Raw genomic sequence first — 22,375 nt, 5'->3', positions numbered from 1 at the left:
GCAGGCAGAACCTCTCATGCTTAAAATCTTGCATGCTCAGAAAAACATGAAAATCAAGAGAACTGCAAAACCTGATTATTAGATTTGCAGCCACAGACCGTTCTGTTATGTGGTGACTGTTACGACTCTACCTGCAAAAGCTGCAGATGCCAATAATAGTGCTTGCATCATGACAGATACCCCTGTATGACCAGAAATCCGGTGAAGTCCAAAGATTAGAGTTCTTTTGAGTGGCATGAGTTGCCATTTCAGAAGCTGGATTTTTACAAATGGTTTTGAAAGTAATGGCCCTGCACGCGTAATGCTCACTATTTCATTGGGAAGCAATGGGAAGCAATGCAGAAGTCTAGGGTTAAAGCGTGCTGCTGAAGACTTCTGAGACAGCAGAACCCGACTGGTCATCTGGACCCATTATCTGTTGCATAGCATTGTGCACATCCCTGTGTTCTACAGACTGTGCGCTCATTGCCCAGGACTTGTTCTCTTCACCCAGAAGTGGTGTTTTACAAGGTTCCACATGTATCCTATGGACATTCTGCCTTGACTCCTCATACTTGCCTTTCCCATCTTCTGGAAGGCTGGATGCATGAGGTAAGAAAGTGCTCCGAGACCCATAGATGGGAATCTTTAACTGCTCACTGGAGGTAGGTTCTTGAGACAAGTCTGGAGATCTCATGAGATGCTGAGTGTACACACCTTCAGACAGAGAGCCAGACTGTGTCTCGCTGTGCACACGCAGCCAACGATGATGCCGGCTGAAGTAGTTGTAATGTTGATGTTTCCCTAGCTTTTTTTTCCCTAAAAAGCTCAGTGGCTGCTTGGAGCCAGAGGACTTATCAATGCTTTTTGATGTAAGCCCTGACATCGTTAGATTGCCTATACTCTCTGTGCAACATTCAGCGTTAGTATCAAAGGCACTACCCTCCGTCAGGCCTTCTTTCAATGTTAGGCAAGGCTTCATGTCGTGGACTTGGAGAACGTCAGGTGCACTGCCACCCAGGCCACTGCCTGCCTGCTGGGATATGTCGTGTGAGGAGGAATAAATCAGGTCTAATTCTCTGGGGCTTAGTGCATCACTGGAGTCATAGTCACTGTCGGTCGGAAGGAAAACTTCAGAGCAGCCTTCTTCATCTGAGCAGGGCTGGGAACCTGCAAAGAGAACTGATTAACACTAGGAAGACAAGCACAGGAGAGAAATTGCTTAATTGTCAGTTATGTTTGGTTTTTGGTTTTTTTTCTTAATTTAGAACCAAATCTACAAATCTTAAAATGTGTGTGTGTTTCCTCTGTGGAACTGTGCATGGGCCTAGGTGACAGCAAAGACAGTAGTCAGGGAGGATTTGCAGATGTGTTAGAGAGGTGGTGGTAGAATTAGCAAAACCAAAAAGGATTAATTTATTATAATAAGTACAGGGAAGAATTTATTTTGAATTGGGACTAAGTTCTGAAGGGATCTGTTTTCTTTTATGTTGTTTTCACCAGAGTTCTTAGACATGGAGATTTGGGAGAGAGAAAAACTCTAATCCAGATTCTGGTTTTATTAAAGATGTCAGTTAAGTTACTTCAGATTTATACCTCTGTGACTGTGAGTAGGGTGCAACTGTATGTGTGTGTAAAAGGCTTGAGGCCAGACATGGAGGCAGATGAGCAAAACCCACCCTTTTGCCCATCAGGTGCTTTATGCATGTTCAAATCCAAAGCACGATTCACATTTGAATTTGTTGACCAAAACTCACGCTAGCACTGAAATCACTGCTCTCTTTTGGCTACAGAAGGATCAATAAAATAGTAAATAGTGGCATATGTGGCAGGATGGGTTGATGCGCTGGATGGTTTATATTAGATCCAAGAAAAAAAAAAAAGTAGATTCTATACAGTGCTGACTATTCACTTTGACCTAAGGTACCATGTAGCACAGCAATAATGAACCAAGCCCATGTAGGACAAGGTAATGCTCTACTTTACATGGTGCGAGACCTAAGGATTATTCTGCTTGTAATACGGGGCAAAATAATAGCTCACAGAGAGATACTGAGAAAGAACCCCACTGTGCTGGAGCGAATTAAAGCACCACCATCTTTGGGTTTCTTTCCTCTTAACCTAATCTATTCAGAGTAGATTTATTAATTTTTCTTAACTGTATAAACCTGCCAATTTTTTTAAAAAAACAACCTTACAAAAATGTTCACGGCAGTTGTTTAACACAGCATCTGCTGCTTTTGTTTCTACTGTTTCATTTAATTGTTGCTTAAAAACAGCTCAGCAGAATGATGGTTTACATTTTTCTCCAAAGTCCTTATTCTGTTAGCAAATTGGGTATTACTGTTTAATCTGCTTCATCTTTATTTGCTGTGATCCATTTCTTTCATCAGTTTAATTTTCCCACTGTTCAGAGAAGGAATAATGGCCAATGAGGTGGGTACTTACTTGTTTAATTCTGTGTTTTAAAGTGCTTGTCTAAGACACTGAAAACACTGAGGTATGTGAAAATGAGTGTTAAATCAAACTACTGTTGGCACTAAAATTTGCACTGTCAAAACAAAGCAAGAGGAGCATTGGAAAGAATGGCTTCAAAGCAGAGGAACACTCAAAGCAAGGAAAGAAAATGACGATCAGAGAAAGAGAAGGTGACACATGGAGACTATGGAAAAGTCTGACTTAGATTCTGGACAAACTATTACAAACTATAGTGTAGAGTAGATAGGTGAGTGATGAAAAAGGGTCAATAGCTTTTTCTTAGTAACTCATGTCTCACCAGTCTAATAAAATGCTGAATTTGCACAATTAATACACAGGCATCCTGAGATTTCCGCAGAGCATTTGACAGGCTTCTTTACCACAGGTTTTGAAGCAATGAAGTTGTAATTGAGATGAAGGGAAAGCTCCCTTTATTTATTAATCACAGATTTTTGGTGTAGACAACAAGTGAGGTAGCCAGCTTTCACTGTGGATGGATTTTACTAGTTCTGGACATCATGGAGAAGTCAGTGATAACACTTGTCTCTTCCAACCTGTTTGTTAAATGATCTGGAACAGTGAGGTGACACAGTTGGCTGATGAGTGATTATTCCGAGTAGTTGAAACAAAAAAATGGTTGTAAAGATTGTAGAAGGATCTCAGGGTATCGAGTTGCAAATTTTGGTAAAATGATTGTTAAAATACCTTGGCAGGTATGGGAAAGGTTCACTCCTTTTAGAAAAAGAACTGTTACAAGTGAGTTCAAGGATTTCACCTGACGAACAAAGAAAAGTTCTCTTACCATTCACAGCTTTTCTCCTTTGTGTCCTAGCCTCAGGTGAAGGGGGAGGTGAAGGAAGACAATCTAGATGTGAAGAGGTTGAACTGATTTTCTTTTGAGAGTGTTCCTCTGAAAGATCCACAAGCTTCTTTATGGGTAGGCCAGCTGCTGGCTGCTTGTATCTTGCATACTGCAGTGCTTCTGTGATCCATCTCATTTCTCTCCAGATCTCATCAATTTGCTGTAGGGAAAAAAATGGTGAAAAAGTACAGTGAAGTCTGTGTATTAATTTTATCTAAGTATGTACTTTCTTCAGGTGTCCAAGTAGGTGTGTAGTCACTGCCAACAGAAGCAGGATCCCCTGACAGGACACTCAGATTCAGGTGTTAGAACTGCCTTTGGTTAGGTGCTTGTTCTCTTCCACCACTGCAGAGGCTGCTTAGAGCCATCACACTCTCAAATTAGGTACCTCAGTTAAAAACCTGTAGTTAACAGGGGTGAATCCAGGCCTAAACTCTGACATGGAAAGGAAATGAAAATTGTCTTATGATGGAGTAAGAAATTTGATCAATTTTGTAGCACACTTGAAAGTTGGTTTCGTTCTGTGTTGGAATGAAAGCAAGACTTCTTGAGCATCCTTGCAAATCCAGGATTGTGTTCAAAAGCAGAGTGCTCAGAACAAACCTAGTTCTTAACAGAAGAATATACATACATGTGGAAGAATATGTATATACATGGAGGGTTGAAGCACAGGTATGAGCCAAACTGCAGGTTTCTCCCTTACCATCATTCCGGTCTGTATACATTTTAACAGTATAAATCTACACTAAGACAGTTCTAAGACATGCCTGTTGATGGCAATAAGAGACAAATGCCTGAATCAATATTAGGATATAGCTTTAAGTATCTGCAGAGAGAAAGATGCTGTTTAATGTGGGTCTTGAGAGTCTTTTAATAATGGAACACTTAACATCTTCAAAGTAATTCAAGATGTTTGATGACTGAGCAAATGCTGCTGCAACCAGCAAATTACAGTGGCTGTATCATGTCCTTCTGCTCCAGTATCCCTTCTAGAACTTCCCTTGTACTCCTCTTTCTACAGAAGATTCTGCATTTAAAGAAGTGATCCTTCATAGTAATATTGCAATGTTTCAGGGGAATTACAGCCCTATGCAGTTACACAAGCTGCATTCTGCAGGAATGCAAGAACGAGAGCCCTGGGTCAGTAAAGGGACAGGCAAGAGGGAGGGGTACTTCGTGCAGTATTATCAAATCGGGCAGTGGCAGAGGGGTCAGTGAAAATGGGACCGCAGACTGATACATTCTAAGTCCTCCAACACATACTCTTACCTGGAGATGCTTCTTCCTAAAATGCACATTCAAAGTGTGAAGTTCATTGCTGAGGGATACCGTAGATGCCAGATTAGCTAGGGTAGTTCTTGGTGAGCGGTTTGGGGGACAGGATAGCTGGATAGCTGGATCTTTGTTTTGACCTACTATGGCCACTTTTACATAAAGGTGAAATCCCGACTCCAATGATGTCAGTGCAAGCCTTGCCACTGAGTCAATTTGAGCTAAGAACATACACTGATAAGAATAGTGAATGGTTCAGAATTAATTCATAATCCTACATCATTTCAAGACTTCAGTGTAGCTCCATGAAGAGAATGTCAGTTAGCAAACGTCCCACCTATTTGATTTTGGAGATTTTAGGTTTCCTTTCCGTGATCCTCCCTCAGCCCTGAACAAAATTAATACTGCATGCAGTTTAATAAAATGCTAATCCTGATGCCATTCTGTAGTGTCTCCTGGGATAATGGACCAGTCATTTTAATGATTCTTTTACACTTTAGGAACATTTGAAGCATTATGCTTATAAATTATTTGAAGCATTATAAATTGCAGTTTAACTTCAGGTTTAGTTTCAGTGCCTGTATATTTCTTTTCTTGCTGGCTGTGTAATATTCTGGTAAAGACACTCGAAGTATCTTATCTGCTGGTTGGTTTTTGGTTGTGTTTTTTTTTGTTTTGTTTTTTTTTTTGGTTTTTTTTTTTTAATTTTTACTTTTCAGTTGCGCTCTGACTCCTTTTCAGAACAGCATTTATATAGACTCCCTTGCTCTTTACAATGTTTGGTTTGTGTAGTGACTTCAACACTGTCTTAGATGTAGGATCACACAAATGCTCTTGCGGTTTTGTGGTCACCATTGAAGATTGCGGTATGTGGTGGGCTGAGATACTTTGCCAATAGGTGGAATACAGCTGGTTTTCATTTGAGAGGAAACCTGACAAGGCTAATACACTGTCACAATAATTCAGCACAAAGCACTGAAGTTTAAAATGTTCTCCCATATTTTCCCAGCGTATGTATCTGACTCAAACACTGAGTCACATATATACGTCATGGAGTCATATGGAGAAGTCACATGGAGAAGAGAACTGTCTGTACAGTGCACGCATATTAATATACATAAACTTATTTTTGGTGTGAAGGATAAGATTTTTCCAAATGCTCTTGCACACTGGGAAAAAGCTAGATTTTCTGAGTGAGAATGGGAAGATGAGAAGGAAGGAGAGGACTGAGCGGTGAAAGGACAATGGAAGATTCCTCTCTGCTGCATGCCAGGTTGCCAGAAGCTTCAAAGTGGGCAAGGCAAAGAGGATCTGACTTCAAAGCAAAGAAGAACAGAAATCTTATCATCTTGTTCGTAATAATGGAGGGCTGAATCCCATTATAAATGGGATAAATGGTTGTCTTGGCCTCTATTCCAACAGAAGGTTGCTTGAATATGAAGAATATAGAGCTGTAAAATTATCTGCACCTCACTTGTAGAATGACAAATTAACTATGTCCATAGATGCACAATGCAAAGGTCATGAATTTTATCTATAAATAAGCAATTGCCAGAATGGTTTGCGAAAGGGCAGGCCTGGCTGTGCTGCACAGTGGGGTGTAGTTTGAACATCCCTGAGTTGAGCAGCTGAAGTCCTGATCTGGGAACAGTACAGGAAAATCAGTGTGAGAGACAAAGGCTAAGCAAAGTAGACAAGTATGGTAACATTTGTGGTCCTTCTGCGTTGGGGGACTGAAGCAATATTACTGCATAGTGCTGGACTGACTTACAGATGCTTTTTGGGCTAAACTGCCATCTTAAATGCAGAGCTGCTTTCTTCACTGTGATATCGTTGGTGAAGATTGTCTCCACAACCTAGTCTGAATTTTCATTTTATTTTTTTAAATTGGCAAGTTATCATAATGAAAAATGTTCTCAATTAAGGAAGACAAAGGAGAAAAACGATTGCACAAATGAATGCCCAAGCATAGTGCTACTTACATTAGATGGGAGGGAGTTTTACAGGCAGACTGACACATTTCTTTATAACAGTCTAGTATAACTGTCATTTGATTTTACCCATAAAAATCCTTGTATAAAAGCAACTACTAAGGAAATCATGTTCTGGGTTTGAATTTCATAAAAACAGAATTGCACTTTTGATACAACTGCTCTTTTTATGATGTCTGTGAATAATTCTCCATTTAGATTTCAAATTACAGCCCTATGCAGTTTTTAAGAAAGCCACCTTAAAATCTCCTTGGAATAGTCAGAAACAGACTATTACCTGTATGTAGTCTATAACTTGCTGGTGTCTTTGTTTGGCTGCAGCGACTTCACTGTCTGAAATTGCTTCCCTTAGGGATTGCTGGGTTTTCAGAGAGTCCAGCTCTATGACAGCAGAAAGGCGGCAATACAGGCTTATAAATTTTTCCTTGTAACAGCAAAAATGAACTGTGAAAAGACCAAGTGCAAAGGAAACATTGTTATATTCTGGTTATGAAATATGAAATCCTTAGTCTTCAGTACACAAACTTTATTAAATACAATTGCCAACTCTGGGTGAGTTACTTTAAGCTAGAAATAAATAATACAAGCTCTTAGTCTCCTCTCATTTACATTGGATTTACTCTGTAACTTCACTGATTTCAAAAGAGCAATTTCTAATTTATATCTAAGTGAAGGGATAATCAGGTCCGTAGTATGCAACTCCAGAGGCTATCTTGCCCTCGATAGCTTTAATTAGAAAGGCTCTTTCTAAGGCTTTTATAGCTCATAATTTCTTTTATCAAGAAAGTAGTGACATGACTGGAAAATGGAACTCATCTTTTATTTTTTTAATTGAGTGTTTCAGAAAGAAAGTATCATTTTGAAGGATGATAACTTTCTCATGGGCTAGACTAGCTTAAATAGTAACTTAAATGTAAATGACTCAGTAGTAAAAGCATTTCAGTGATATCACAGTTTGGGTGAAACAAAACTCTTTTAGGTGTTATCATCATCCTCTGAACTCTGATGCAGAAGGGTAACCCAGCAAGTTCAGGCATGACCTCTTGCTTTGTGTAATTTGACTTTGGAGCAGCACAGAGCTCTCTGAGCTGCCTTTAAAAGAGGTAACTAGATAACGGAGTCCGGCTGCAGTGCCATGGAGCTTCACAAATGTTAATTTACCTGGCCTCTTAAAGCTACATTATTCCAGAATCTGCAATTGCTCAGGCAAAACCTACCAGTTATCTCTATGAACTGCAGTACAGGCATACCAAAGCTTGCTGAGGGAGAACAAGTTTTCAGAAATACCTCCCCATTCATTGGTGCTTCAATAAACGCAAGCATACAGCGTGATTTTGTTATAGCAGCAAACGCCAGTTGGGTTACTACTGCTGCTTGTATGGATTGTGGCATATTTTTCAGGGTGTTTAAAGTGTAAATTGCATATATTATCCTTATCATAAATATTAAAAAAGAAACAAAACCAGTGTTATATGTCTACTTGTCCCTTGCAAACAACATGGTAAGAATAATTGAAGAGAATTTCTCAAACTAAGAAACCCAATCACAGAAGCGGAATTAGCATAACAATAAAGGCTTAATCTGAACATAGAAATCCCACAAAAAAGAGTGAAAGAAAGAACTCTACATTCTGGTTTCTCAATGATGCCTAGATATTGCAGGGATCTAGTCTGAATACTGTGTGGTCTTACAGTACATATGCCATATGTGGTGGACTCTTGAGTGAATTACAGCTGCGGTTTCAGCTTCAGTGCTGAAGTTTCTAGCCTTTGTGGTTTTAAGTCAGACCCTTTAATGTTACTTTAACAAATGTTACTTCAACATAGTCTTTTGTGGTTATGCAATTATATATTTGGTAGCCACCAGCTAATGGGGAATGGAAGCTTCTAATATTTGAGATGTGAATCACAGTCACTTTATAGAACATCAGGGATACATATATAATAAGTCATACAGAAATGTCATCTGCCTTTGGCCAGATGATTGCTTACTTTAAAAAAAATATTCAAAAGTAAAATCCAGCTTTCCATACTGTTTTCTCCACCATGAACTGCTTTTCCACTGCTAAACAGAGGTCTGCACCCAGAATGATTTTTGAGAGATTACTCTGTCACGTTTAGCTGTACTGCATCGTCCCATTCAGTGTCTATTGCTTTGTCAGCCCAATGCATAATACGTCGCAGAAGTGAGAACGACTCCTGCCCCTGGCCTGTATACCATATAAAGAGCATTAAATAGTCTGTGTGGAGGTTAATTTCACCAGAGGTGAAGATGCTTCATGCATTAATTTGCACAGCAGATGCAGCAGCCACCTCTCACAGGGAGAAATGACATGGGCTCAATACACAGCCCAGCTGTAGGCTTCAGGGTTGCATGTCAGGACGGTAATAGGTCTGGCTTTAGGGCACCGCAGCCATGGTTATATGACCCAAAGCACTGAACTAACTCTTCTAGTTCAGTTATGTTAGTTTTATTTTGAGGGGGTAACTTTGCCTTGACAGATTACACCAGTTTATGTATTGTCTGTCTGTACAACTCACAATTTTGTGGCAGCTCAGCTGTCATCTGTCCTCCCACAACCAGCATAAAACCCCAGTGCTGTCACAGACACCACTTTGCTGTGGTTGGTGTGGCATAAACACAATCAGGTATTCCTGCCTGATCCAAATAAGGCTTGTGGTGCTGGATGATGGCAGGTCATGGATCTATTGTGACTGCAGAAATGCAGTCCTGGTAAGACCCTCCATTAACGTCTAGTCGTTGTTCTCCTACATTAGTGACTCCAACAGCGCTTAGCAATGATGTATCAGGAATAGTGTGGTAATGGTCAAGCACGGGAACAGGCTGCCCAGGGAAGTGCTTGAGTCACTGTCTCTGGAGGTATTTGAAAGACATGTAGATGTGGCACTTAGGGACATGGTTCAGTGGTGGGCTTGGCAGTGCTGGGTTAATGGTTGGACTCAAAGGTCTTTTCCAACCTAAACAGTTCTATGACTCTTTGATTCTGTGGTGTCACATAAACACCAGAGAGAGATATCACTGAGCTCACAGTTGCCACGAGACACGTATTCTGTAGTGGCTCCTTGTGTACTGACTCCATCCGTTTTGGCTCGTGTCTTTGTGCCTTCTCCAAGGCAGAGGAAAGAAAGAAATCCAGTTTTACAGTCCAGAAAGAAACAGAAGAGACTAATGTGTAAGGCTCAGCAGTCCCCATACTTATAATATTCTTCCTATAAAGAGCTATTAATTCCTTATGAGCTGCTTTTATGTGGAACCTTTCTTTCCTCTGTGGACCGAAGAAGAAGAAATGAGAAATAGAGGACCTTGAAGCTAAAGCATCTTATGCCTCAGTGAGATAGCTGGAAAACTCTGTTTTAGGGAATTCTTACCCAGTCAGCAATGCAGTGGAACAAGAGGGTTGAATTTGCTACAGCAGAGGATGAGCTCCCTAGAGAAGCAGATTCAAGTCCAGTGCTTTGGCATTTTTCACGACAGGCTTTTCCTGCACCAGAGCAATAGGACTGAGTCTTCTGCATTTCCCCAGGAAAAACATGACCCTCATGTGGGAAACTCCACTCAGACCTTTCACTAAATTGTGAGGGCAGTCAGACCTTGCAGACCATCTGCAATAAGGAACTGTAAAAATTATTCTCTACAAAACTAGTGATTATTCTTGTGACAATTTAGAGGGATTTTTTTCTTTTTTTTTTTGCATCTCCTTTCACACTCCAGCCTTGCTATGTTGTGTGTAATTTTTGGTTCTGTTTTTTAAAGAACATCATCTTCCAAATAAGCTTATAGGCACATACTGGATAACTGTGGGCTTTGGTCTACGCTTTGCATTTCAATAATGATGGTTACAGTATATGCTTTAACCGCTCTGCTCCCTCTATAACTTGTACACAGTTATAGGTAGTGTTGTTGCCAAAGCCATCGTGTGATTTATTGACTCTCCACTGGGACAAGGGGGAAAACAGATACAACTTTGTGATTTTATTATAAGGAGACTGGGTTAATATTTCTAGGTGAAGCAAGCTACTATACCGAGTTCAAACATCTGAAGAGGGAGGTTAAGAAATCCTGAGTGTGGGGTGTAAGGATTATTCTGTCCTGGGGCAGTGCAGACGTCGTCTGAGGCGGGGAGCAGGAGAAGAAAGGAGACATTGTGACCCAGTTCCAACACCTCCTGTGTATACAGACGGAAGTGCTTAGCCTGTAGAGGGACACGCGCGGGGGAAGAAATAGGAGAGAATTACAACATGGCACTTATATAAACAACACCCCAAATGATATAAAACATTAAAGAAAATTTGCACAACATCAAGCTTGGAATTTTTATAAAACATAAATATTTGGGGGGGGGGGGGAGCGCTAAATGTGGGTTCATGTCACTACATAAAATAAAGATTTAAAGCTGCAATGTTCCACATTAAAACAACACACACAGGCACAACCCCCCTGAAAACAACATTTATGTTTCTTATTAGGCAGAAAATGATCACATGCCATGTGCTTTTCAAGATTATGATTGCATAATTATGTGAAAACATGAAAATGGATTCAATTAAAAACCTTTAAGATTCAATTTAGGGTTGGTTAAGAGAAATATGCAGCTCTCCCTCAACACAGCACTGAAAAGGTTTAACAAGTGCTGCAGCACGAGAAAATGGCACACACAGGAGTTGGCCTGAGGCTGCCGTAGAGCTGCTGTGTGCAGCGCTGCATTTTGCCCTGGGTATGCACCGGTGTCACTGTCCATGATATGGTTTACCACAAAAATAATAAAAATACTTAAATAAATCTGTTGAATTAAAAATTCAATTCATTAACATAGAAGTTTAGTCCTGAGTCATCAAAACATTTACAACTATGTTAACTGCAAGGTCATGTTTATGTCTCTCTCTCATGCACAATAGATGAGCTTAAATGCTTGGCTGAACTGCAGCCTAAGGAACATATTGCACATTGAAATATTTTAGTCCCTAGCTTAAAAGAAAAAAAAAAAAAAAAAAGGCACAAAAGCTATAACCTCCAAACCTCCAAGAAAATACACCAGCACAGAGACCTGTACAGAGCCCTATTGAATTACAGTGACTGACCACAAAGCAGCACGCCATCTGTCTTAATTTTGGATCTACTTGAGTCTTACTTGGCTCTTCACAGGCTAGACGGTGCAGGACTGATGGATTCCTTTTTAAAAGCAAAACCTAAACCTTTCAAAATCAAGAAATGTAGAACTAGATTAATTTATTTTAAGGCCACATCTTTCTAGCTGCACAAATGGACCTTGAACTAAATATAAAGATTACTTACTTCTACTTCAAGCCCTCTTTACCCTTGTAGACAAAAATAAAATGGAATTCATGTAAACAAGAAACAAACTCCTTAGCTTATTTCTTCATGGATCTTTCACATCATAGATTATCCTCCCTGACTTTATTTATTCACATACGTATTTCTTGTACCTAAATGTAAAGCCAGAAGCCAGATACCTCTCCTCACCCACAGCAATCTGGAGGTCTGGAACTATGTGTTTTAAAAGTGCTATGTTTATCTGTGTGTAAAAGAATAGCAAAACACTGTGCCTTCGGCAGGGCTTCCATACATCCTCACTATTACCTCCAAATGAACAGTCAGTTGCCCTGCTTGCCTGGAAAAATACCTATTTTTCTTTGCCAGCTGGGTAAAGGTGCTCGCAACTACTAGTTTCATTCAAAAGTGCTTATTTGCACCTGCCTGAGGTTGCACAAATATGCTAGCAGATGCAGAAATAGGAACTCACTGAAAATTTGTGTCTTAATACTTGTATGTTCACATATGCAGGAAAATACGTGTCTTATTGAAGATGTTCCCTGCATGCACACTTAGGATAATGGAATACAAAACTTCTCTGCTGTTCTTTTCTTGTAGCCGTAACATTTAATACCTACTTGCAAGTTACACAGTTTGTAGCTTTTAGTTGTGTTCTTAAGAATCAGTTTTTAAAAAGGTGATAAATACCATAAAGGAAAATACCTGATGCAGAGGTAGATTGATCTGTTTAAGGAGAGCTTTCACTGCCATCTGGAGCTCATACAAGAACAATTGAGTAGGGCAGTCTGAAGTATGATCCATACTTTCCACAGATTCTGAGCCAGAAAGTGTTTGGATCCATTCCCACTCATCTCTGTATGTTGAGTCAAGTTAAAATTAGAAATATAACAAAAGTTCAATGCACAAGCAGGAATTCAGTGTATGTGCATTTGGGATCTGTTGATAGTTTAATCCTCATACAGCAAAACATTCTAAACTTGTGCAATCCTGATTGTTTATGGTTAAAAATCTGACTTGAAAAGTTCAATTTTTCTAGCACATGTACATCAGGCTGAACATTCCTTGCAAACCTCTGAAAGTCCAACTACCTTTGACATATTTCACTAAGGCTTCACACTCCGGTTTTCTTTTTTGCATACTTCATTCCTTATCTACCATGTTATTTTAAAAAAAACATGCATTGGAAATCCCAACAGTGATAATTAGCAGGAAGTTTAATTTCTGTGACAGACTCTCTTGAACTCACTGGAGCCAAAGAACTTCCTGGTTTGCTCGAAATATATCCATTTTAGACCAGATAAACATGGGAATCATCTTTCTGGATCAAATCCTTAATTCACCCTGTCCAGTATTCAGTCTTGAAAAGCAGCCAGCACCAAACATTCAAGAAAAAAAAATTACAGGAAACCCCACTACAAGATGAGTAATAGATGTGGTACAATTTGCTCCTAAATAAAGATCTGATCTTAAACTTCAAGAATCAGAGATTGTTATAAACTCTGAAGCATTAGGCTTTATATTTCTTCCAAATTTTTTGTTAGCTTTAACTACTACATTCTGGATATCCTTATTATCCATATAGTTATCCAGTACCTTTCTCCTCATGCAAAATTATCAGCTGGTTGCTGAAATGATGTGGGATTAAAAAGCCCCAGAAAAAAGCCAGTAAAATGCATCGCCCACTGGGCAAGGACTAGGCAGCACAAAGAAGTGCACTTGCCCAATAGACAAGGGAAGCAATGGCCAAGGGGGAGAACGGCTTTGCCAGAGCACAGCAGTTCAAGGGCTGATAGCATTTGTCTGAATATGTCTTTTCAGTTGCTGCATGTTTGCTGTGGATTAGAGTGAGAAACCAGATATTACACAAGGGCATACACAGAAAGATCACCAACACCGCATGGTCAGTGAAAATCAGTAGAAAGGGTGACATTTAATTCACTGGAGGCTGAATCAGGGCTTCAGGCTGTGATCTTCCTAACAGAAACATGAAGATCATTACCACTGTGCAGAATCTGAGTGACTACAGGACACCGTCCTTGGAAGCCAGAGGGCTCATATGTGCGTGTTCTGGACAGCCCTTCAGACTGCTGGGTGCACGCAGGGTGCCTGTTTGGTTCAGCGCTGATCTCTGTGATGCTACGCACCCGAGCCAAACTTTGCTGGCACCTATCATTTTGCAATGGCAGAATTGCCTTAGTGTTTAGATTTGATCAGTTGTTTCAAACTTAAAGCAAATGTTCTCTTCCTACATATGTGTGTGTAAGTATGTATATATTCACTTACTTGGAGACATTGCTGTTGTCTCGGATTTTAACATGACACAGGACGTTAGGCAACTTCTGCAACACAAGCACTTTGATTTGATCCACAGAACTGCAGAGTTTAAGGTAACCCAGATACAAGCCGGGAGGGAGGCGTTGCTGACTTCGTTTGTGATAGGAAAGTATGTCCTGTTTTAAGAGAAACAGTCCTACATAAAAATCTTATTTTTTTCTCCACATAAGTGGAAGAGTTTGGGATCAAAAAGCAACAAATGTTTTTATAGCTGTCTTTTTGTTTCAACAGTGTTCCCAATTCACAAAACATTTAAGCACATGCTTGAAGGTATAAATAATCTCTGGTAGTTTGGATGCACTTGGACAAGTTTTTACTTAAAGCCATACACAGGTTCCCTCCACGTCATGCAGGAATTGGGCCTAAAACCCTGAGGTTTCAATCTTCTACAACTGTAGTATTTAAACTAGCTTAAATAACACCCACCTCTGCGATCCTGTCTGATCATTTCAGCAGGGAGCTGGGTCACGAAACTGATTCAGCTGAAAAACAACTCAGGAAAAAGAGCAGTCATTTTTCAGCCAGAGCAGTTCCCTAGTTTGCGTTTGGTACACAGCTACACCGATGGAGCAGAGCAGCACTGGGAAAAAACTGTCACCTGGGGAAGGTGGGAGAGAGGGGCTGCATAAGCCAGTACTGTCACCAAAGAAATCCCTGTGGAGTCCCAGCCTACATCTCTCAAAAACTGTTTCTGTATCACCTGCTGTCAACAGGAAGAGTATGAGTATGAGTGTGAGCTCTATGAGTATGGAGGTTGCTGGTTTGCAGAATTTAGTTAAAGGCTATGTTTTCTGAACAGATGTATTTATCAACAAATAGAGCTTACAAGGAATTAATAACAATGGTGTATTTGCAGAAGCCAGGAGACATTTTTAAGGCTGTGTATAGCAGTCCCCCAAAACTACCCTAAAAATGATGTCCGCTGCCATCCTGAGAAATGTGTGCTTCTGCAGTGGGTGAGGATTAAGACACCTGGCCTCATGCCTTTACTCTTGGAACCATCAAATTATCTGCCAGTGCTATGCTTGGCTCTGACCAATGCAATTAGACCCTCATTTTCACAAGCACTTCATGAACAAAATACCCATTCGATGATTAAACAAGTAATAGAAGAAAGGGTGGGCATTAGATAGGAATGTGTAAACCATTAGGGGAACATTTTTTCCACTAGGATCTCTGTGGAAATCTGATCAGGCCTGCATTTTGGGTTTCCTAATATAAAACTTTTGCCCAGATTGACATTTTTCTACACCTTTAACACATTTTAATACATTAAATCTAACATAGATCAGGTAAGTTTTATTGTCTTTTGGAAATTTTTTAACGTTTCTAAAACCTGGTAATGTGTATTTTGATTGCCTGTCAGTTTCCGGTACAAAAAGCACAGTCTCTGCCCAGGAAAGTGCCTTTAATTCAAAAATTAACCACAGCAGTCATCATCTAGTTGAGGGTGCTAAAGAAGGGATGAAGACAATGGCTTGTCTTCTAGTATTTTGGGTAACCGTGCAACTGAGTTTTAGAGAGATTGGCTCCTGACATTTTGTGAGGAATCGGTTGCTGTTACCTACAGAGGACATGTGTTAATCTTTATGTGAGCTATCTATTCTTAACTTGAGGTCACAGATACCTTGATTCTTGCAGGGCTGAAAACCCACACTTCTCAAAGATGTTAACTGAACTGACTATGCAAAACAACTTCTAAGATCGATCCTTACCTTGGTATTTTTCTAATTGTGAAGCCCAGGGCCATATTATGCAGAAATTAAAGGAGACTTACAGTCAGTAAAGAATTCTTTAGCAACTATACCAGGCTCCAAGGAACTCTGAACCTCACAGAACAAGTTTATTAAGTAGAACAGTAAGGTTTTAAACCTAGATTTAATGTTCAAGGTTGGATGGAAAAATCTTATGGAGTGTAGAAATTGTAAGTGTCTGTATAGGTGCTTAAGAACATCCCACAGAATTTTAAAGGGTTTTATATCCCTTGCTACAGAATTCTACAGCATGATTTCCCGAAACTGATAGAAACTACTATTCTCTGCTAGGTCTTTGAAGTAATTTCTTTAGAATCTCATGGATATTTTACATATTAAGGATCTGATCCCAGACCCACTGGAAGTAATATAAGTCTTCGCTTTCAATGGGAGCCTTGCCATTAATTTTATTGGGCACTGGATTAAGGCCTAAAATTCTACAAGACTCTTCCAAAAATCAGGGCTCTGGCACAGGCTTTACAAAAGCAAATAACATACAGTAAAGTAAAATACATACAGAAATAAAGCGCTACCTGGATTGTTATAAGCAAGATGTCTAATGCTGTTGGCTCCTCTGGAGTTGAAAGGGATTTCCTCTGGCTTTGTAGTTTGGATACCTGCATCCATTTGCCATTAAAAAATGAATAAAGACTCTCCACTTCTCTTATAGTAACTATCAGCATATTGCCATGTCGATCCTTGATTGGCTCATAAAAAACTCTGCCTAAGTTGTGAGTTCCCAGCAAATTCTAGAAGAAATGCAAATTGTAAAATGACAGTTATTCATCACATATCAGGAGAGTGGTATTTTTTGAAATTTTGTGCTCACTGACATCAGTTCTATTGACTTCAAAAAAAAAACCCTAGACACATAATGTTTCTCAAACCCTTCCCCTACAGTCATATCATTCAGTTACAGAAGGAAAAGTTTTTCCCCAGGTTGTGTTTGTGGGTTGAATTGTGGATCCTCCGATGTATTTGGTCCAGCAGTATTTAGTCCAACTTTTAATGGAGAACATCAGAAAGACTTACGACCCAAAGCCTTTGTTGAAGGCAACACTGCAAAGTAATTCACTTATTTTGACAGAACTTCCTATTTTTGCCCAGTAATGTAAAGATAAAGGATGCAATTTTCAAAAGCACTCAGTGTTGGTCTAGTGGATATTCCTTTGCTATCTATGAAGCCCTTCTGATGTGAATTTACTGAAGAGCTAGGTGCTTATCTTAACCTCCCTGTAACCAAATGTCAGAGATGATACAAAATTATTCCTCTACCAAATTATTCATAATGGACACTTCAAATATTTTCTGTTAGGGTCATTAACTATAATCTCCATTTTCTGTTCTGTTTTTAAAATTATTCAGATTATTTTCAGCAACAAAAGAGGCCCTCATATCTGTGGTGAATGCAAATAATTCTATAGCTAAATTGTGGTGTGTTTGTGAAGGAACACAGAAGAATTTGAAGAGACACAAACCCTGTTTCTTTTACTTCAGATACCAAGAATGTGCTAGACAAAACTGGCAGAAACTAACAAACTACCAGGGCAAAGCTCTCCAGGAAAATATGTGAGGATTAAAGAAAAGTAATTTTAAAAGACTCCACATAAAATACATATTTTGGTCAAAATCCCTTTCCTCACACAGTAAGGCATCTGCTTATAGGTGCAAACACACTCAATCCAGTGACCAGCCACTGAAGAGATTCCCAGATGTCTTAAAGAAAAATGCCTAACATTTAAAATATGCTCATTACTTTGTGACTTTTCAAGAGATCTACAGTAAGCTGGATAGAGATGGGGGTAGTTTAGAATGCAAACTTGAATTCACAGTGTAGCACATTGTATGTTTGGGGAAGTGCCGTACATTAACTTAATGACACTGTAAATGGATAAATTATCCTGAAATGATTTATCTGTACTTAGCAGGCAATATTTACTTATAAACTGTATTATTAAATTGTTTATAAACTCTAGGTAGTCAGCACAGTGACTGCCCTTTATGTGGCATAACTTAGCTATTTCAGCTTTATGCATCCCTCTCCAGGGGATACTGCTGATGTCTGTATAACACCTTCCCTCTTCTTTTTTTAACTGTTCTGCCTTCTGAGGTTAGCCTCCATCACTGCTTAACACTGCGTGTCTTGAGTATACACTTTGTGTTAATCCGTGTGTCCACAAATCATTGTGTGTGGGACAAATCATTGCAGGTAGGTATTAGCCATCTAGTTGTCATATTAATCACTGCAACATAGGAATGTGCCTAGATTAAAACAGTTTTTACTGTCACTGACTGTATAGTCTGAATGGCATTCTAGCATAGAGAATGTGGGTACCTACTACTATGAATATGTGACTAATTCTTATACTAAAAACATTTTGTGTCTGCTTAGTTTGGCACCCCATCACTTGTGTTTTGTTTGCTTTAGTTGTGTAGTGGTAAAAACAGGCAAAATTACAGTCCCTGTTGTCTCTAAATCTACTGATCTAGCCCCTTAGCAGCTGTGTTGTCACTGGTCTTTTCCATTCTGTCCTAAATTCCTGCAGAGCCAGTCTATTAACTGCCTCAATAAAATGCATTCAACCGTATAAACTTTATTGAGATCCTTCCATTGGTGGATCCCATTAGGCCACACACCGTTGGAGGTTGGCAGATCGGTGACAATCCCTGTGTTTGTCAGGGGACCAAGAGAACAGAACAAATGTTAAGGACAATAAATTTGCCAGAAATTCAACAGAGCAATATACCACATGGACACATTTCCTATATCTCTGTGCTTCAAGCTCTGCTCTTAACATCTCCAGCAGCAAATAATACACTCAGTGTACTAGGAGTCTTGTTTATCTCGAAATGCAGTCCGTGCATACTGGCAGTGCACAGAGGGAGTGAAACTGAGCTAACCAAAGGAATATGTGCTACCTAAGCTGAGCTAACCACACTGGAGGGACCATTCAGCAGATATAGTTAAAACTTGCTCTAGTGACAGCTCAAAGGACTGACAAGCAGCTGCTGCTTAGCACAGGTGGTCCTCCAATAAAGGTACAGCGGACGGGCATTCCATATATTTCGGGATACTTTGGGGAAATCAGTCAAGACAGGTGGTTGCCCAGGAAGGCTACTCTCCTGTACGGCATGCTTTGCCAAAAGATGTAAAACAAACCCCACATGGATACTCTTAATAATGGTCACAAAGTATCTGGCTCTCGTAGCTGCTATAAAACCTAGCTTATTGCATGGCCTGGCAATAACAAGAGGGATGGCTATATGGCTAATACATGAGCCAGGCCATATGAAGGCCTTCATTAATTCCATGACCGTACCATAGAATTTTCTGGGAAGCTTTAGTGACTTCATTCAAACAAAAGGCAGGAGAAAGTGAGGCCTGGATATACTTTTTCTGTAAGAATCATGCACACATCTTTTTGAAAATAATGCATTTTGCCACAAAAGTAAGTATTTTATAGAAGCGTCTGCCTTCCAGCTAGAGAATTCATGTTATCATGAAACCCATTCTTCAAAAGCTTTACAACAAATGCCAGAATGTTCTGCCGGAGAAAGTTTAATCACTGTTCGCATAACAAATAGTGGACTGAGACACAGGTTTAATTGACCTGTTCAGTACCACTCAGGTTGTATCTGTAGCACAGGTTGGAATGGAACTGTCCTGAGAGTCACGGCTATGCCTTAACAATGTGCTATGAATAGTGCATGTAGCGCTGCTGTCCTTACCCACTGTGCTGAGGCATCAGCACAAGATCTATGCGCCACTTAATCTCTCTTAATCTCTGTTTTTATAGGTCGAAATAGTTCTCTGCACAAAGGTACATTTCACCTTGAAAATTTTGGTGGTTCAATTAAGAAATTAATGAAAGATCCGTTTTTATTCCCCCCCTGACAATCCACAACACCATAGCTATCCTGCTAGTCAAACAGTGTAGTTCTGCCCTAGAAGCTGTACTTGAGCCGTTTGTAAGCCATGGGTGAATCAAGAGTATTATTTTGGCAACTTCAGCAGCCTACTTGTCCTTCCTGTTGGGGACAGAAGCTATCTATTGCTGCAGCTTCCCATATAGCACAAGGGAGTGCTAAATCTTCCCCACAGTTTAAATATTTCATTAATATATTAATAATTAATAATGAATAGGCCTTCTAAGAGGCTTTTGAGTAGCAAATATTAGCATTATAACTCTTAAATTCCCAATCTGCAAACCCACGGGCTTATCTGTGGTCATTATTTACTGGTTCATATCTGTGTTTCTTCATCTGCCACTATTGTTTCTTTCCTTTCCTTTTCCTACTCTTTACTTTTAATGTAACTCCTTCCTTCCAGCTGGCAAGGGAGGCTCAGTGGCTCATTTCATTGTAGACGATAGCGCTGCTCCGAAGAACAGGCCAGTGGGGAGTGGGGAACCATAGGACAGCTGGCAGTACTATCCCTTAGCAATCAGGAAATCACTAAGTTGATAGCTAGAAATATGCAACGCAACCAACCTGGAGCTGTGCTGTGGCTGAAAGCATCTTTTGCCTGGCTTGAAGTGCTGTTGATGAGGACACAGATATAGACATATTCTGCCTTAGCCATCTAATATCGTCCCACATGCAAGACAACTGCAAAAAGATAACCAGTTCAGTCAGTTTTTGTTCTCAGCATTTACAAAAGCAGAAATGAAACTAAAAGCATTTTGGACTTGGAAAAATCAGTAGATACTGCTCATTCTGAATTTCTGCGGATGGCAATAGCCTAAATAAACATGAAACAGATCTTGAGTGAGACACAGAAGTTGTTCTGTAAACGTCATGCACCTGTTTCAATCGCTTTTGGGACTATTGCGTCCCCATTGATTGCGTGAAATTGATTTACTTTGGGGTGTAAAAAAAAGTGTGAAGATATCTTGAATGATGGCATAACCACAATACCAACTTTAAAATTTCTAGTTATTTCTTTAGGCTTTTGCTCTTAAATGTTCATAAAACCTTTATTTACCCAAGTAGTAATCACTTATGTAGGATCATACTTAAAAAAGTTAATTGTGCCACTGTCAGTGACTCAGAATTTAAACCATATAAATGGTTTGTGAAAACTGCATTTTAACATGAGTGAATGATAAAGCACTTCATCATTTAGCTTTGTAATAACATTGTTTTGTGTATTCAGAATGATGAAGGCCTATGCATTGCTAGCAGCAAATACCTAGAAGCATATTTAACCAGGCTGCCATTACCTTTGTGAACCATAGGAAATCCTGCATAACTGAACTGCTGTGAGAATCATCAATTTCCACAATTGGGATTTGATCTTCATTGGTTACTAATAAATTGTCTTTGTAAAAAAATATAACAGATAAGTAGAGTCCCCTAAAGAAAGAAGGAAACATTGTCAAACACCTTTCATGTCTGTTCACATCCATGCTCAATTTTAGTCAGAGAATTGTAGATGTTAAGCTCTGAGGAGATAAATCAAATCATCTGGTCTTAACTTGTGTGTTATACAGATCATGCAACTTCAGTCAGTGAATTCTGAAAAATATTTGGGAAGCTTATCACTTTAGATGACGGGAGACTACAGGAATCTAAGAAATTACAAATCAGTGCAAGCCACTGACATCAGTTCTAGTAAGAATTTTGCCAGAGTAAACGGTATACAATGGAGGCTTTATGTCCTTTAGAAACCAGAAGTTTTACTGAAACTTTTTGTCATTAAATGAGGGCTTAATTCTGCCCTCTTTACTTCAGAGTAAATCTGAAGTAACTCAGTTGAAATCAGGTGGGTTATTTTGGATTTACATTAGTGTAACTGAGTGTAATTTGGCCAGCATATCTGCACAACTGTTTATAGAGATCATTCCTTTCAATATTTACCCTTGCAATTAGTTACATACGTTAAGTAGCTGCCTTAGGGAATTTAAAGACTCTGGAGAGCTCTTCTGAAAGAATCAAACTCTTACCAAAATACAAAGAAGAAAAAGCAAACTGAACACTCCTGGCAATGAAAGAAGAAATAATACAGCATAAGCAACTTCCGTTTGCTTAAACAAATTATCAGGGCTGAGGGTTGTTTGAATCACACTGGGTTGCCAACCTAGCCAAAGATGTTAGAGTATTCTGGAAGTGTTGCTTGTGGCCAATGGGCTATTAAAACATGTTATCTGAGCTCTGCGTTTTATGTTATGAATGAAATACACACCATAGTTTCATTACTAAGCAGCAGCAGAGGCAGTACTTCCAAAATACCTCAGTAATTGCACTTTGTGTCGGCACAGAATTTTTCACTCTGTTATAATTTGAATCCATTTCCAACAGTAACAATGAAAAGATTCTGTTGATTTCAGTAGGAACTTGAGCATTATTTTCCTATCAGCTGCACCCGTCTTACATGTATGTGATTTGATCAG

The 22,375-nt window shown here is 39.5% G+C and overlaps 1 protein-coding gene across 1 annotated transcript in view; it reads right to left on the bottom strand.

The window, feature by feature from the left end:
• Positions 1–352: 352 nt before the first annotated feature.
• The window catches only part of ANKFN1 (ankyrin repeat and fibronectin type III domain containing 1), a 62,312-nt gene continuing 40,289 nt past the window's right edge, over positions 353–22,375 (bottom strand). The window contains exons 9-17 of the mRNA XM_014281540.2: positions 21,206–21,338; positions 20,475–20,591; positions 16,517–16,732; positions 14,179–14,345; positions 12,598–12,748; positions 10,627–10,795; positions 6,860–7,026; positions 3,260–3,479; positions 353–1,149 (exon numbers count right to left, since the gene is read on the bottom strand). Of these exons, the coding sequence (XP_014137015.2) occupies positions 353–1,149; positions 3,260–3,479; positions 6,860–7,026; positions 10,627–10,795; positions 12,598–12,748; positions 14,179–14,345; positions 16,517–16,732; positions 20,475–20,591; positions 21,206–21,338 (2,137 nt within the window). The remainder of the gene's footprint in view (positions 1,150–3,259; positions 3,480–6,859; positions 7,027–10,626; positions 10,796–12,597; positions 12,749–14,178; positions 14,346–16,516; positions 16,733–20,474; positions 20,592–21,205; positions 21,339–22,375) is intronic.

This window comes from Falco cherrug, chromosome 1 (assembly GCF_023634085.1).
Source record: "Falco cherrug isolate bFalChe1 chromosome 1, bFalChe1.pri, whole genome shotgun sequence".
Taxonomy (NCBI): Eukaryota; Metazoa; Chordata; class Aves; order Falconiformes; family Falconidae; genus Falco; species Falco cherrug.
The sequence above is the reverse complement of the archived record's forward strand: the minus strand, read 5'-3'. Positions and strand labels throughout refer to the sequence as shown.